Genomic DNA, 15,886 nt, shown 5'->3' with positions numbered 1-15,886 from the left:
CTTAGGAGACAGTGAACATAAGATAGAATTCACCCTGCAGTATGAGAGGGAGAAGCTGAAGTCAGATATATCAGTGTTATAGTGGAGTAAGGAGAATTACAGAGGCTTGAGAGAGAAGCTGGCCAAAGTTGCTTGGAAGGGGACTCTATCAGGAATAACAAAAGAACTGCAAGGGGTAGAGTTTCTGGGGTCACTTTGGAAGTCGCAGGATAGATACATGCCAAAGATGAATAAGTATTCTACAGGGAGTATGAGGCAACAAGAGAAGTTAAAGACAGCATAAAAGCAAAAGACAGGGCATATAATTTAGCAAGAAATAGTGGAAAGTTAGAAGATTGGGAGGAAAAACCAAAAGAAGGCAACTAAAAGAGCCATAAGGGGAGAAAAGATGAAATATGAAGGTAGGCCAGCCAATAATATAAAAGAGGGTACCAAAAGCTTTTCAGAAATATAAAGAGTAAAAGAAAGGCAAGAGTGGCTATCTGGAAAAAGATGCTGGAGAGGTAGTAATGAGGGATAAGGAAATGGCAGGTGAACTTAATAAACATTTTGTGTCAATCTTCACTGTGGATGACAACAGCAGTATGCCAGAAATTCGAGAGTGTCAGGGGGCAGACGTGAGTGTAGTTGCTATCACTAAGGGGAAACTGCTTGGGAAGCTGAAAGGTCGGAAGGTAGTTAAGTCACTTGGACCAGATGCACTATATCCCAGGGCTCTGAAGGAGATAGCTGAAGAGATGATGGAGGCATTAGTAATGATTTTTCAATAATCGCTAGGTTCTGTAATGGTTCCAGAGGACTGGAAAATTGCAAATATCACTCCACTCCCTGAAGAAGGAAGGGAGGTATAAGAAAGAAAATTATAGGTCAGTTAGCCTGATTTCAGCGGTTGGAAGTATGCAAGGATGAAGTTTTGGGATACTTGGAGGCACATGATAAAAGTAGGCCATGGTTTCCTTAAGGGGAAATCTGGCCTGACAAATTGGTTGGAATTCTTTTGAGTAAATAACAGGCAGGACAGACAAAGGAGAAACAGTGGATATTGTTTACTTGGATCTTCAGACCTTTGACAAGGTGCTACACACGAGACTGCTTAACAAATTAAGAGCCCGTGGGATGACAGGAAAAGATGCTAGCACGGATAGAAAATTGGCTGACTGGCAGGAGGCGAAGAGTGGGAATAAAAGGGGCCTATTCTGGTTGGATGCCGGTATCTAGTGGTGTTCCGCAGGGGTCAGTATTCGGACCGCTGCTTTGCATGTCATATTTCAATTTGGATGATGGAATTCATGGCTTTGTGGCCAAGTTTGCAGACAATTTAAAGATAGGTGAAGGGGCAGGTAGTGTTGAGGAAACAGTAAGTCTGCAGAAGGACATAGACAGATTGGGTGAATGGGCAAAAAAGAGGCAGATAGAATATGGTGTAGGGAAGTGTATAGTCATGCACTTTGGTAGAAGGGATGAAGGCTTGGACTATGTTCTAAATGGGGAAAATTCAAAAATCAGAGGTGCCCTTATGTAGGATTTCCTAAAGGTTACCTTGCAGGTTGAGTAAGGAAGGCAAATGCAATGTTAGCATTCATTTCGAGAGGATTAGAATATAGGAGCTGAGGCCTTATGAGGCATTGGTCAGACCACACTTGGAATGCTGTGAACAGTTTTGGGCCCCTTATCTAATAAAAGATGTGCTGATATTGGAAAGGGTCTAGAGGTGGTTCGCGAGAATGATTCTGAGAATGAAAGAATTAACATGTGAAGAACATTTAATGGCTCTCGGCCTGTACTCACTGGAATTTAGAAGAACTGGGGCGGGGGGGGGGGGGTCTCATTGAAGCCTACCGGATTCTGAGAGCCTAGACAGAGCGGGTGTGAAGAGGATGTTCCAATAGTGGGTGAGTCTAGGACCAGAGGGCACAATCTCAGAAAACAGGGACACCCATTTAGAACAGGGATGAAGAGGAATTTCTTAGCCAGAGGAAGGTGAATCTGTGGAATTTATCACCATGGACGGCTGTGGAGACCAAGATATTGAGAATATTTAAAGAGGAGGCTGATGGGTTCTTGATTAGTCAGGGCATCAAACGTTACAGGAAGAAGGCAGAAGAATGGATTTGGGAGGGATAATGAATCAGCCATGATGAAATGGTACAGCAGACTCAATAGGTCTCGAGGTACAATTCTGCTCCTATGTCTTATGGTCTCGGCCTGAAACGTCGACTGTCTATACCCCTCCATAGATGCTGCCTGACCTGCTGAGTTCCTCCAGCATTTTGTGTGTGGTGTTCAGAAAGTAGACTTTGTTAAAGTGAAGAATGGGAAGAGAATTTCAGAGGTTGGTTCCTGGAGATGAAAGCACAGGTGTAGAAAATAAAATGGGTGGTGGTGGACAAGAGACTAAAGCTGACTTCCCGCTGACTCCTCACCACTGACTGGGGAAATCAGCTAACTTAATCAAAGACACAACCCTCCCCATTCAGTTAGACATAGAACATAGAACAGTACAGCACACGAACAGGCCCTTTGGCCCAAGATGCTGTTGCAAACTAATACCCAATCCCTTCCGCCTGCACACGGTCCACATCCCCTGAACACTCAGGATCCTCTTAAACATCTCTATTGCATGTAGCTTCGTCACCATCTCTGCCAGCACATTCCAGGCACCACCACTCTCTATGAAAAGAAATTGTTCCACACGTCTCCTTTGAACTCTCCCCCTCATACCATAAATACAGGCCTGCTAGTGTTATACTTTTCAACTCTGGGAAGAAGATACCAGCTGTCCACCCTATGCCTCTCATAATTTTATGAACCTGGATCAGGTCTCCCTTCAGCTCATGCCGCTTCAGGGAAAATAAGCCAAATTTGTCAAGGCACTTGGAAAGGTGCCGAGGTGCTTGGAAGTAGGTACAAGGGGGATGTCCTGAGGTAAGTTTTTCACACAGAGAGTGGTGGGTGCAATGGAATGCACTGCCAGCGATGGTGGTCGAGGCAGATACATAGATAGATACATGGAGATCGGAAAAACAGTGGGCTATGCAGTAGGGAAATTCTAGGCAGTTTCTGGAGGAGGCTACATGGTCGGCATAACATTGTGGGCTGAAGGGCCTGCAGTGTGCCGTAGATGTCTATGCTCTATGTTAAACGCCTATCAAACGTCCGGCGGATGGAATGCACAGCCCACACAGGTGCTCCTTACCGGTACTCGCGTTCCTGCAGCAGTTCGACTGGGTCCAGCCCTCGTGGCTTCTGAATAGGCGTGATCCGGTTCTGCTTCTGATGATGTGGCACCATGGGGGGCGGCTGAGCCGGTTGCCCCGGCGACTGCGTCTGGGGTGGCATCACGGGCGAGGCGGCGGGCGGCACGGCTGGCGGAGCGGGGGAGGGTCGGCCGGTGGGCTGAGGGGGGGCAAGCTTCTGAGGGGCAGCGGTTGGAGCGGTGGCATTGGCCATCGGAGCTGGAAAACAAAGACCAGTGTGAAGATCGTGAGGATTCTACCTTCAACCGACACTGCACCGTCCGGTGTCAGTTCCAGCCTGTAACCGCTCACCGCCCGCTGTTGCTCCAAAATCCTTCTACCGAGCATGGTCTGCATCGAGAGTCAAAGGTCCTCCGCAGCTTGGCTCATGCACGGCCCCTAAATATGACCAAGCATCTGGGAGATCAGCAGTGTGCACTTATTGGCTATTGCAATATCGGCTGGGTGGGAACACACAATTTGCACCCGTATTTCCAACACAAGCACCATTCAGGATAAGAGCAGTTCTCAGGCACAGAACCCAGCCCTGACCTGGGGAAGAACCTGCACATAATGTAAGTATTTCCCTTAACGTTACTTTCAACTTTTGTGCTTTCCCTAGGTACTTCACCATCAACGCAGAACTTTGGTCCTCATTGTCATGAGGGGGAATTGTGAGGTCAAGAGTGGGGCACTACGATTACATAATGCTTACATAATGAATTCAAATCCCGATACTGTCTGTAAGGAGTTTGCACGTTTTCCCCGTGACCATGTGGGTTTCCTCCGGATGCTCTGGTTTCCTCCTACATTCTAAAGATTTATGGGTTAGTAAGTTGTGGGCCTGCTATGTTGGTGCTGGGAGTACGTTGACACTTATGGGCTGCCCCAAGCACACCCTCGGACTGTATTGGCCATTGATGCAAATGATGCATTTCACTGTCTGGTTCGATGTACATGTGACAGATAAAGCTAATCTGATGTGGTATTACTGCAATTTGGGATGTGCGACAGTTAAGTTGAGCCCAGTGCACTCTCGCAAGAAGCAGTATGATAATGAACAAATAGCTCTTGATGTCCACTTGATCTATGCCTCTTACCACCTTGTACACCTTCATCAAATCATCTCTCAACCTCCTCCACTCCAAAGCTCATTCAACCCATCCTCAGAAAATCGCTGTAATCCGGGGAGCGTCTTGGTAAACCTTTCTGCACCTGCGCCATTAACTTTGCATTCCTCTTTCCTTTCAAAGGACCCACCCATTGCCTGAGAACTATGAGAACTGAGAACTAATAGTTCAATGTGCTATTCCAGGAGGGCAGTTAAGAGTCTACCACCAGCTACATATAGGCCAGGCTGGAAGAGATTAGGTTTCCCTTGCTAAAGGGCATCAATAAACCAAGCAGGTTTTTAATGTCAATCTGAAATTTTATCTTTAGATTCATAGAGTCTCGCAACAAGGGAACAGGCCCTTCAGCCCAATTTGTCTATGCTGACCAAGATGCCCATCGAAGTGCCACTTGTTCGTGTTTGCCTCATGAGTGGGCAAAGAAATGGCAGATGAGATACAACATTGACAAATGTACGGTTGTACATTTTGGAAGAAGAAATAATCGGGCAGATTATTATTTAGATGGGGAGAAAATTCAAAAATCGGAAGTGCAAAGGGACTTGGGGGTCCTCGTGCAGAATACCCTAAAGGTTAACCACCAAATTGGATTGACGGTAAGGAAAGCAAATGCTATGTTGGCGTTCATTTCAAGATGAATAGTGTATAAGAGTAAGGAGGTGTTGATGAGGCTCTATGGGGCACTGGTGAGACCTCATTTGGAATACTGTGTGCAGTTTTGGGCCCCCTATCTTAGAAAGGATGTGCTGATGTTGGAGAGAGTTCAGAGAAGATTTACGAGGATGATTCCTGGAATGCAGGGGCTAACATATGAGGAGCGTTTGACGGCTCTTGGACTGTATTCATTAGAGTATAGAAGAATGAGAGGGGATCTCATAGAAACATTTCGAATGTTGAAAGGGTTGGACAGAGTAGATGTGGGTGAGTCCAGGGCAAGAGGCCATAGTCTTAGAATTAGAGGGTACCCGGTTAAAACAGAGATGAGGAGAAATTTTTTTAGCCAGAGGGTCATGGATTTGTGGAATTTGTTGCCACATACAGCTGTGGAGGCCCGATCACTGAGGGTGTTTAAGAAGGAGATATTGACAGGTATCTAATTAGTCAGGGTATCAAGGGATATGGGGAAAAAGCCAGAAATTGGAACTAGATGGATGAATAGTTTAGCTCATGGGGGAGCTGCGGAACAGACTCGATGGGCCGAATGGCCTACTTCTGCTCCTTTGTCCTGAGATCTTGTGATGTCCCACTATTCTACATTTCTCACTGTTATTAAGTTCCAGAATTAAGTAATTGAATTTAACTTTTCTAGCCACAGTGATGGCACTTGATCTTATGTCTCTAGTCCCAGGCATCACAGCTGATTCTTTCACTGCAGGAAACCGATTTTCTTTAGCTATACAATCAAATCCTCCTAAACTCATTGGATCAGACCACCATTCAACCTACAGTGCCACGAATAGGTAAGCCAGCTTTATTTAATTAAAGGATGTTCATGAGATTGATCCTGGAAACAAAAGAGTTAATATATGAGGAGCATTTGATGGCTCTGGGCCTATATTCAATGGAGTTTAGAAGAATGAGGAGGTATTTCATTGAAACCCTTTCAATATTGAAAGGCCTAGATAGAGTGGACGTGGAGAGGACATTTCCAATAATAGGGTAGACTTGGACCAAGGGCACAGCCTCAGAATACAAGGACATCCCTGTAGAATTAAGATGAGGAGGAATTTCTTTAGCCAAAGGCTGGTAAATCTGTGGAATTCATTACCCCAGGTGGCTGTGGAGGCCAAGTCATTGGGTATATTTGAAGTGGAGTGAATAGGTTCTTGATTAGACCATAAGACAAAGGCAGTGAGACATGGGAGCAGAATTAGGCCATTCAGCTCACTGAACCTGCTCCACATTAGATTAGTAAGGAGTCAATGATCACGGTGAGGAGGCATGAGGTGGATAATAGAGCAGCCGCAATCAATTGGCGGAGTAAGCTCAATGGGCTGAAAGGCCTAATTCTGCTCCTGTGTCTGCTGGTCTCATTGTCTAATGGGGTTGAGAGGGATAATAATCAGCCATGATGGAATGGCAAAGCTAATTCTGCTCCGATATCTTATGGCCTTATAACTCAACTCTACCTAAGTGCTCCTGCAACTTCTCCACCTTGTTGCCACATTAAACTTCTTCCACCTTATGAGGTTGAAATCAAACCCATTGCACTTTCTGCTCGTTCCTCAGGAAGAGGACAGCGGAGTGACGCAGCCAGTAGACCACCGCCTCATAGCACCGGAGACCTGGGATCAACCTCAGGTGCTGTCCGTGTGGAGTTTGCATGTTCTCCTCTGGGTGCTTCAGTTTCCTGCCACTTCTCAAACGTATGGGTTGAGATTAGCTTTACATGTCCCAAGTATATCAAAACATACTGCAAGACGTAAACTTTGTGTCAAATCTATTCAACAAAATTGTGTTGGGGGGCAGCCTGCAAGTGTCACTATGCTCCCAGTGCCAACATAGCATGCCCACAACTCACTAACCTTGACCGGCACGCCTTTGGAATGTGGGAAGAAACTGGAGCACACAGCCGTGGGGAGAACGTACAAATTCTCACAGACAGCGGCAGCAATTAAACCCCGGATCTTACAGATGCTGCTGTAGCTTAGTTGGCTAATTGGCCTCTGTATATTGTCCCTAGTGCATGGCTCAGTGGCAGAATCTGGGGAGATTGTCTCAGAATATGGGGAGAATACGAAAATGTACGATTAATGTAAATAGGTGGTTGATGGTCAGCATATTCTGGGTGGGTGTTTCTGTGCTTTATGAATCTATCCCTGCATCTAAAACCTAAATCTCCTCTGAGTCCTCCTTCCCAACATTCCCCAGAATACAAGCTTGGGGAATCTCGTGCTCACTGACCTATGACTTTTACGCTCTGGAAGGTCCTGCCCTGTGATCCTTGACATTTTTGCTGGTTTGACTGATCGCCCCAAGGGCCTTACCTTCTGGCCAGGGTTTGGATGGGCCACCAGGAGGCTGGCATTGCATTCCCTGATTGACTACGGCAGATCCAGGAGGCATCATGTTGGATCCTCCCATGCCTATAACAAAGAGGCAAGGAGGAAAGAAGATAGCAGAAGGTAGTCAGCATCAAAATGAGTGCAATTGAATAAAGATAACAAATAAACAACAGGAAGTTCAAATGGGCGACCAAGATCTAGGGATAGCTCCTGGCAGGATATGCAAATTGTTCTCCCTTCTCCAATGGGTGCAGTTAGTACCATGATGCCAATGAATCACACTCCTATTGGCTGTCAAGAAATTGGCGCTCCTCCTAATCTCCATCCCTGTACAGACAGGCATTTGGGGCTTCCTTGTGACCGCAGAGGAACAGGGACCGGAGGGGAAATTAATGCTGTAGTGAAACCAGAAGGGGTTCGCCGACCCACTCGTGTTCTAGTGCTTACTATACCAATGCAGTGGTGGTCTAATATGCCAGTGCTCCAAGGGGCAAGGTGCTCATACCCACTGCTGTACCTAGTATCCATTGCTTCAACCCCGTTGTCCCAGCACTGAATAATCCTAATCAATGGCTATGTGTTACAAACGATGTCTAGCCTTTCAAGAAGCAAAAACAAGGTATGAAAGGGGTAGTCTAGCAGCTTAGACTCAGAGCTCTCAGATTTGTGCAGTTATATTTCAGCAGTCATAGTCTTATGGAGGCAGAAGGTACTAAGCCTTAAGACAAGGACTATTATTAGGATGGGAAACAGTTTCTTCCCCCAGGCTGTGAGGCTACTGAACTCCCTGCCAGCACCCAGGACTCATTATGTATGAAGTGCCAGTAACATTATACTGTTTACTTTTTAACCTGTGTCATAAATGCACCTGATGGTAAATGTCAACCCTCTGGAATATGGTTTATTATTTGTTAAGTTATTTGTGGTAATATTACTTTATGTGTTGTGTGTGTGTTATATGTGTGTCGGTGGGAGGAGAAGATGGCAGCGCACCGCGTGTGCACAGTTCTCCGGTGAAAAATGATATCGTATCTGTTAAATAGGGGCCGTGGACAATTCTGATTTGATGGAGAATGGGCGTGAAAACATCTGGAGAAATTTCTGAAATGCCCGTCTGCTGCTGTGGTTACTGTGTGTTCGGGAATCTTTCGGCGGGTAGGCCTCAAAATCCCCGGCCTTGACTGCTTTTGGCGACCGAGAAGGAGGTCAAATCGTTCGGCAGTACTCAGTACTCGGTGTCAGAGAGCTGATCAGAGCTCGAAGTTTTTGGATGACTCAGAGTCGGATTGTGGTCGGCATGGCAGGGAGAGTTTTTCTTCCTTCTCCCGTCTGCGTGAGATGTGGGACATTTGAGAAACTTTGAACTTTACTGTGCTCACGGACTTTCTTCATCAAGTTATGGTATTGTTACACTGTTTGTAACTATATGTTATAATTATGTGGTTTTGTCAGTTTTTTCAGTCTTGGTTTGTCCTGTGTTTTGTGATATCACACCGGAGGAAATAATGTATCATTTCTTAATGCATGCATTACTAAATGACAATAAAAGGGGACGACGTGTCTTCATAATCTAATATGTAGTGTGTTGGTCCAGAGGAAGATTGTTTTGTTTGGAGATATGCTATACACTTATACGAGTGAATGACAATAAACTTGAACTTGAACTGCAAGGGGTGAAGAGGAACGCTTCACTGCATTTAGAAGGCTATTGGTTCCATTGCTTTGTGGTCAGCACTTTGAAAGAGCTCTCCCACTTGTTCTAGTCTAGGTACCTTTTATCCTTACACTACAGCTCAGTGGAAGGCCCTCCTGGCCCACTGAGCCCGTGCTCCCCACTTAAATCCACGTGACCAGTTAACTGGTAGGTTTTTGGAATGTGGGAGGAAACCAGAGCACCCAGAGGAAATTCACACGGTCACAGGAAGAACGTACAAATTCCTTCCAGGCAATGGCGGGAATTGAACCTGTGTCGATCGTGCTGTAATAGTGTTGTGCTAACCACGATGCAACTGTGCCAGCCGACATTACCTAGTCCTTATGCTATGATTGCATTTACTTCCCTTTTAGGCGCCACATTCCACATCAAAACAGCTAACTATGTAAAACATACTCAGTGGCAACCTTATTAATGACGCCGGTACACCCACTTGTCAATGCAAAAAATCTAATCAGCCAATCATATGGCAGCAACTCAATGCATAAAAGCATGCAGACATGGTCAAGAGGTTCAGCTGTTGTTCAGAACAAACATCAGAATGGAGGAGAAATGTGATCTAAGTGCCTTTGACCATGGCATGATTGTTGGTGTCAGGCAGGGTGATTTGAGTATCTGAGAAACTGCTGATCTGCTAGGGTTTTCGCATACAACAGTCGCTAGAGTATACAGAGGATGGTGCAGGAAACAAAAAGCATCCAGTGAGCAGCAGTTCTCTGGATGAAAATGCCTTGTTAATGAGAGGGAGCAGAGGAAAATGGCCAGACCGATTCAAGCTGACAGGAATAACCATGCATTACAACAGTGGTGTGCAGAAGATCATCTCTGAATGCACAACACATTGAACCTTGAGCTGGATGGGCTACAGTAGCAGGCAACCATGAATATATACTCATGAAATACCCAATAAAATGACCACTGAGTGTATATTCTCCACAGCTCCTTCTGGTTCCTCAGCCAATTATCCTAAGTCTCTACCCTCCGGGTGCTGACCTTCCTGCCAGTTTAAACAGTTTCTCCTTCCTTACTATATCAAAACCCTTCATTATTTTGTACTGCTGCACCTCTATTCATGGGCATTTGTGGCAATCCTAACGGTAAGGGATTTTTAAGACATTTGTTATATATGTATGGCATGTAGCGCCAAATATTGTAGATCATTAAATACTTGCACTGAAGTGCAGCGCTGGTGAGTTGCTAAGACAGGAACACATTTGTCATGCTATATGATCGTAGGCAGCAGGCTGCCTGCTTCTAGCTGGAGCTTAGCCAGCATACCAATGTCAACAGTCATCGACAGCGCGACCCGCCAAGAGATAAAAGAGTCGGGTACCGAGTGGCCTGTTGTAGTTTCCTGGTGTTGGGACCGACGCTGCTCCGGTGGCAGGGGTAGATGGTGGAGGTAGCGATGACATCTGCTGCTGCTGCTGCATTCCAGGCGGGGGTCTCTTCCCCTGGACAGCTAGCTGGAGGTGGTCCGGAATGGGCTGTCCTCTCGCCAGCATCTTGTACGCCATGATCTGTGCCCGCAGCTGGTGCAGCTGCCCCTGGTTGAAAGGCGAGGGTCCTCGGCTTTGCTGTCCCACAGTCTGGGGCTCCCCACCGTCCATGGGAAGGCCGCCTGGCCCAGCGGGCATGGGTGGCCCTGAAGGGGGGCCGTTAGCGGGCACAGGGCTCGGGGCATGCTCTGGACCTCCCAGCGGAGAAGGGTAGCCTGAAATGAAAGATGCGTGGCAGGTTACATCTATACCTTCTCCTCCTTAAACAGCAACCATTTACGTTTACTTCACTATTGTTTAACGAACTGAAGCATTTTTGGGGACGTGTTGTCAAACAACACAAGGTGCTGTCAGGAGATGAGTGATCGATCATTAGGTCAAACAGGTAGCTCTAAACAAAAGACCTGGAGGTTCTTGGTGACATCCTGAAGGAATTATAGACTCAGCCAGCTCCATCAGGGGCTACTGTCCAAGGCAGCCTCAAGAGGCAGTGCCTTAAGAAGGTGGCGTCCATCACCAAGGAGGACCCTCTCCATCTTGGACATGCCCTCGTCGTAATTATCAGGGAGGAAGTACAGCGGCCTGAAAACCCAAACTCAACGATTCAGGAACAGCTTCTTCCCCTCCACCTGAACAATCCACAAACCCATGAATGCTACCTCGATATTCCTCTTATACACTAGTTACTTCTGTAACTTCTAGTCACTTTTATGTCACCCCCTTACTGTTCCAACAAAAAACAAACAGCACTTCATGTAAGTGAGTGATGATAAATCTGATTCTGAGATTAAGATCCAGGCAGATAGAGTTAAGTACTGGTGCCGAAATCAACTGGCAATATCGAAGAGGACAGGAGGATCATTGGGGATTGGTAAGTTACACAGGGAGAGTAAATGGAGGTATGTGGGGTGAAAATTTTAAAAGGTGTCAGATTGGCTAACTCCGAACGCTGGAGACACAATACACTGCAGATGCTGGATTCTGGAGTGGCAATCTGCTGCAGGAGCTCAATGTGTCGAGTAGCATCTGTGGGGGGGAGAGGGACTGTCGATGTTTTGAGTTGAGACCCTGGAACGTCAATGATTCCTCTCCCCAACAAAGATGCTGCTCAATCTGCCAGTTTTCTCCAAACAATTCCATTGTTTGCTGAATGCAGCACCATGGTGGGGATGTGGAACTTGGAACAGGTTAATTAAAGGGGATTGGAGCTCTCAGCACGGGAAACAAACACTATTGAATCAGGTGGAGTCCAATGCCAACAGTGGCCTCCGCAAGAGCCCAGGGATGTTAAACTGATGGAGTGAAGTCAAAGCCCAGAAGGTGAGAGAGAACAGAATAGTAATAATGTGCTGCTTTAAATATGAAGCAAATGAGGACTGCACAGAAGCAAATGCTGTACCTTGAGAATGCTGGTCCATTGGACTGGGCGGTGGCCCCATGCCACTGTGCCCGCTTGACCTCATGCCCATGCTTTTCATCTGACCGTAGCGTGGGTCATCGGGCAGCACCTTCTCATGCATTGATTCCATAGCCTGCGAAGAAACGAGACGTTGGAGGCAGTGACCCTTCAACTAGCAGGGAACTGTAGTTGCACAGTTACTATTATCCATTAATGTCACAGCCTCCTGGTGCTGCGTGGAGCTGGGCTCCCAAGGAAACAGATGCAACAGGACCGAGGAGCGTGGTGGGGTGGGGGAGGAGAGTAAGGAAAGCTTTAATGCTGTTAACCCAGCGAACCCAAATCCGAGCCGTGGCAGGAGCCTCGGGGGTCTCTGTTGTGCAAGCCGACAGTAGGAACAACAGAAATGCGTGCACGTGAGAGGCACGGAAACCAGGCAAGAAGGAGCTACCGGCAGGCTTCCTACTGAAGCAGCCTTTCCTTCAGCCTGCAGACACTGATTAGCGCAATGAAATCTGCTTACCACACGTGTTGCAGCTAAAATGTCAAAGTCACCCTCTCAGCCAACAGTGACATCGAGCTACAGAGCGATGAGGAAAAGAACAGAGCCTGAACTTAACCGTTTAACATCGATAAACAAAAAGAAATGCTCGAAGTAACTGAGGAGTCAGGCCAAACAAATAAACTCGCATAAGAAGAGAAGGAACAAAGAGAGGGCTATGGTATATAAATACATTAGGAGATCAGTAGCAGATATGGGTAGTACACAGAGCAAATGATACAACAGGACTTTAGCATAATGTGTTTCAAGGTGTAAGTGAGGGGTGTGGTATATCGGGGTGTTATACCAAAGAGTACTGTTCATCACAGTGTCACATTAAAAAAAGGCATAGCTAAGGTACTTTACTAAGAGGTCTCATAGATTACATACAGAGACAATATTTGTAAGTAAGGATGCAGCAAAAGTTTGTGCTTTACATATGCAAAGTGACATGGTGCCACACTGTGGATTATACGGGTCAAAAATAGCAAGTCAGGGGTTATAAAGCAGAGGAATTCACAGAGAGGATACAGGAATAAAAATGTGGAATAATTTTAGCTCACACAAAGAGGTAGTAAGTACCATTTTATCTGCCACCAGCTATCTCTGGTACACTATAATGTCCCGTACCTGAGATATTTATGCAGAATGCTGCATACAATTCCAAAAGAGACAATAGACAATAGGTGCAGGAGTAGGCCATTCGGCCCTTTGTGCCAGCACTGCCATTCACTGTGATCATGGCTGATCATTCACAATCAGTATCTAGTTCCTGCCTTACCCCCATAACCTTTGATTCCGCTATCTTTAAGAGCTCTATCCATCTCTTTCTTGAAAGCATCCAGAGACTTGGCCTCCACAGCCTTCTGGGGCAGAGCATTCCATATATCCACCGCTCTCTGGGTGAAAAAGTTTTTCCTCAACTCCGTTCTAAATGGCCTACCCCTTATTCTTAAACATATATAAAATGAAACATATTTAATTCTTAGAATCTTGAAATGAAATATATTTGACTTATAGAATCTTGCAGGTATGAAAGAAGCATTTGTCCCATCGTATGTGAACCAGTGTTTAGGGAGAGCTAACAAATTAGTCATATTCTGTCCAGTCTCATATTCCCCGAACTGTTTTCCTTTTTAGAATTCATTCAACTTCCTTTGCAAAGTTCCCCTCAGGTCTGCTTATGCTGAACTTTCAGTCAGTACATTCCAAATCAGAACATTAAAAAAAACAATATCCATCTGTCTGTTCTTTTTTAACCATTAGGGCCCCATTACTTCTGGAACCTGATTGGCAACGAAAAAAAAAGGGGGTCATGAAATCTATCATAGTCTTCAAAGCTTTTTCCACTCAACATAAGTGGCTGGAAACCCACATTGAATCCACGTTAAGGAAATTTCGGGCACTGGTGCACACATGAGGGGAGCACATCTCATTACTGTTGAGGCTTTATAAGGCACTGGTAAGACCCCGCCAGGAGTACTGTGAGCAGTTTTGGGCCCCTTATCTAAGAAAGGATGTGCTGACATTAGAGAGGGTTCAGAGGAGGTGTATGAGAATGATTCTGGGAATAAAAGGGTTACTACATGAAGACCGATTAATGATTCTGGGCTGTGAAGGCCAAGTTGTTGGGTATATTTAAGGGAGAGGTTGACAGATTCTTGATTAATCAGGGTATGATGGGTTACGGGGAAAAGGCAGGAAACTGAAGCTGACAGGGAAATGGATCAGTCATGATAAAATGGCAGAGCAGACTCGATGGGCCAAATGGCCTAACTCTGCTCTAATGGCCTTATGGTCTTACTGCTTTTTGAATAAATATATGGAAAGGAAGCTTCTCACATCATTCCCCCACCCACTTCTCCTTCACCTGATCTCCCCTATCACCTGCCAGGTTTTAGTCCTTTCCCTCCCATTTCTTATTCTGGCTTCTTTCCCCATCCTTTCCGGTACTGACAAAGGTCTCGGCCTGGTGAAGGGTCTTAGCCTGACATATCAACTGTCTATTTCAGTACATAGATGCTGCTTGACCTGCTGAGCTCCTCTAGCATTTTGTGAGTGTTACTCATGAGTATTCTTTTTACGCTTCTAAACACCTTCAGATTATTTCTCAAATACTCTTCACACTTCCGCCACAAAGATTAAAGATTATCGGGTAAACTTCTGCCTGGTTACCTTATGAAGTTGGTGTATGCTCTCTGTTGGGTATCCTCCAGGTGCCTGAGGATTCATGGAATGCCCTGTGGATGGGGGCCCCGGACTTGGTCCCATCATGCTGTGTGCCGATCCAGGTGAGGGACCGGGACTGGGGCCCAGCATTGACCCAGGTGAGGGTCCAGGTCCTGGGGAGGGGCCCGGCCGAGGTGTGCCTCCCATTGGAGGATCTGGAGTTGACATCTTCCAGCAGCGCTCTTTGACAAATCGTCACCTGCCTTCAAAAAGAAAGATACGCATTACTCACAGCATCCCATCAACCATACTGTGACGCGCAGTATCAGAGTGTCACAGACACAGAGTAACATAGTCACATGGAAACAGACTCTTTGGCCTAACCTATCCATGCCATCCAAGGCAGTCCCTTTTAAAAGTTTAAAGTTCAACATAAATTTATTATCACCATATACAACCCAGAGATTCATTTTCTTGTGAGCATACTCAATAATCCAACAACCACAATAGAATCAATGAAAGACTGTACCAACAGGGTAGACAACCAAAAGGCAACCAACTGTGCAGATACAAAAAGAAATAAAATAATAATAAGTAATAATAATAAATAAATAAGTAATAAATATCGAGAACATGAGATGAAGGCTCCTTGAGAGTGAGTCCATAGGTTGTGGGAACAGGTCAGTGATCAGCGAAGTGAAGATGAGTGGACTTATCCCCTCAGTTCAGGAGCCTGATGGTTGAGGGTAATAACAGTTCCTGACACTGGTGGTGTGAGTCCTGGGGCTCCTGCGCCTTCTTCCTGATGGCAGCAGTGAAAAGAAAGCAAGTCCTGCGTGGTGGCAGCCCCTGATGATGGATGCTGCTTTCTTGCGACAATGCTCTGTGTAGATGTGCTAAATGGTGGTGAGGATTTTACCAGTGATGGGCTGTATCCACTACTTATTGTGCAAGTTTCCATTCCAGGGCATTGGTGTTTTCATAATAGGCTGTGATTCAGCCAGTCAATATACTTTCCACCACACATCTAATAAATTGGCCAAAGTTATAGATGTCATGCTGAATCTTCGTAAACTCCTAAGGAAATAGAGGTGTTGCTGTGCTTTCTTCTTAATTGTACTTAAGTGCTGAGATCAGGACAGTCCTCTGAAATGATAACACTGAGGAATTTAAAGTTGCTGACCCTCTCCAGC

At 45.8% G+C, this 15,886-nt stretch overlaps 1 protein-coding gene across 6 annotated transcripts in view; it reads right to left on the bottom strand.

Annotated features, from left to right (window-relative positions):
* The window catches only part of smarca4a (SWI/SNF related BAF chromatin remodeling complex subunit ATPase 4a), a 168,786-nt gene that overhangs the window by 80,373 nt on the left and 72,527 nt on the right, over positions 1 to 15,886 (bottom strand). For all 6 annotated transcript variants that reach the window (XM_072248375.1, XM_072248380.1, XM_072248378.1 and 3 more), the window contains exons 2-6: positions 14,700 to 14,956; positions 11,984 to 12,116; positions 10,419 to 10,799; positions 7,354 to 7,452; positions 3,197 to 3,455 (exon numbers count right to left, since the gene is read on the bottom strand). In XM_072248375.1, the coding sequence (XP_072104476.1) occupies positions 3,197 to 3,455; positions 7,354 to 7,452; positions 10,419 to 10,799; positions 11,984 to 12,116; positions 14,700 to 14,921 (1,094 nt within the window). In that variant the 5' untranslated portion in view covers positions 14,922 to 14,956. The remainder of the gene's footprint in view (positions 1 to 3,196; positions 3,456 to 7,353; positions 7,453 to 10,418; positions 10,800 to 11,983; positions 12,117 to 14,699; positions 14,957 to 15,886) is intronic.

Source organism: Mobula birostris, chromosome 32, assembly GCF_030028105.1.
Source record: "Mobula birostris isolate sMobBir1 chromosome 32, sMobBir1.hap1, whole genome shotgun sequence".
In the NCBI taxonomy this organism is placed as follows: domain Eukaryota; kingdom Metazoa; phylum Chordata; class Chondrichthyes; order Myliobatiformes; family Myliobatidae; genus Mobula; species Mobula birostris.
This window is presented reverse-complemented; position numbering and strand designations above follow the sequence as displayed.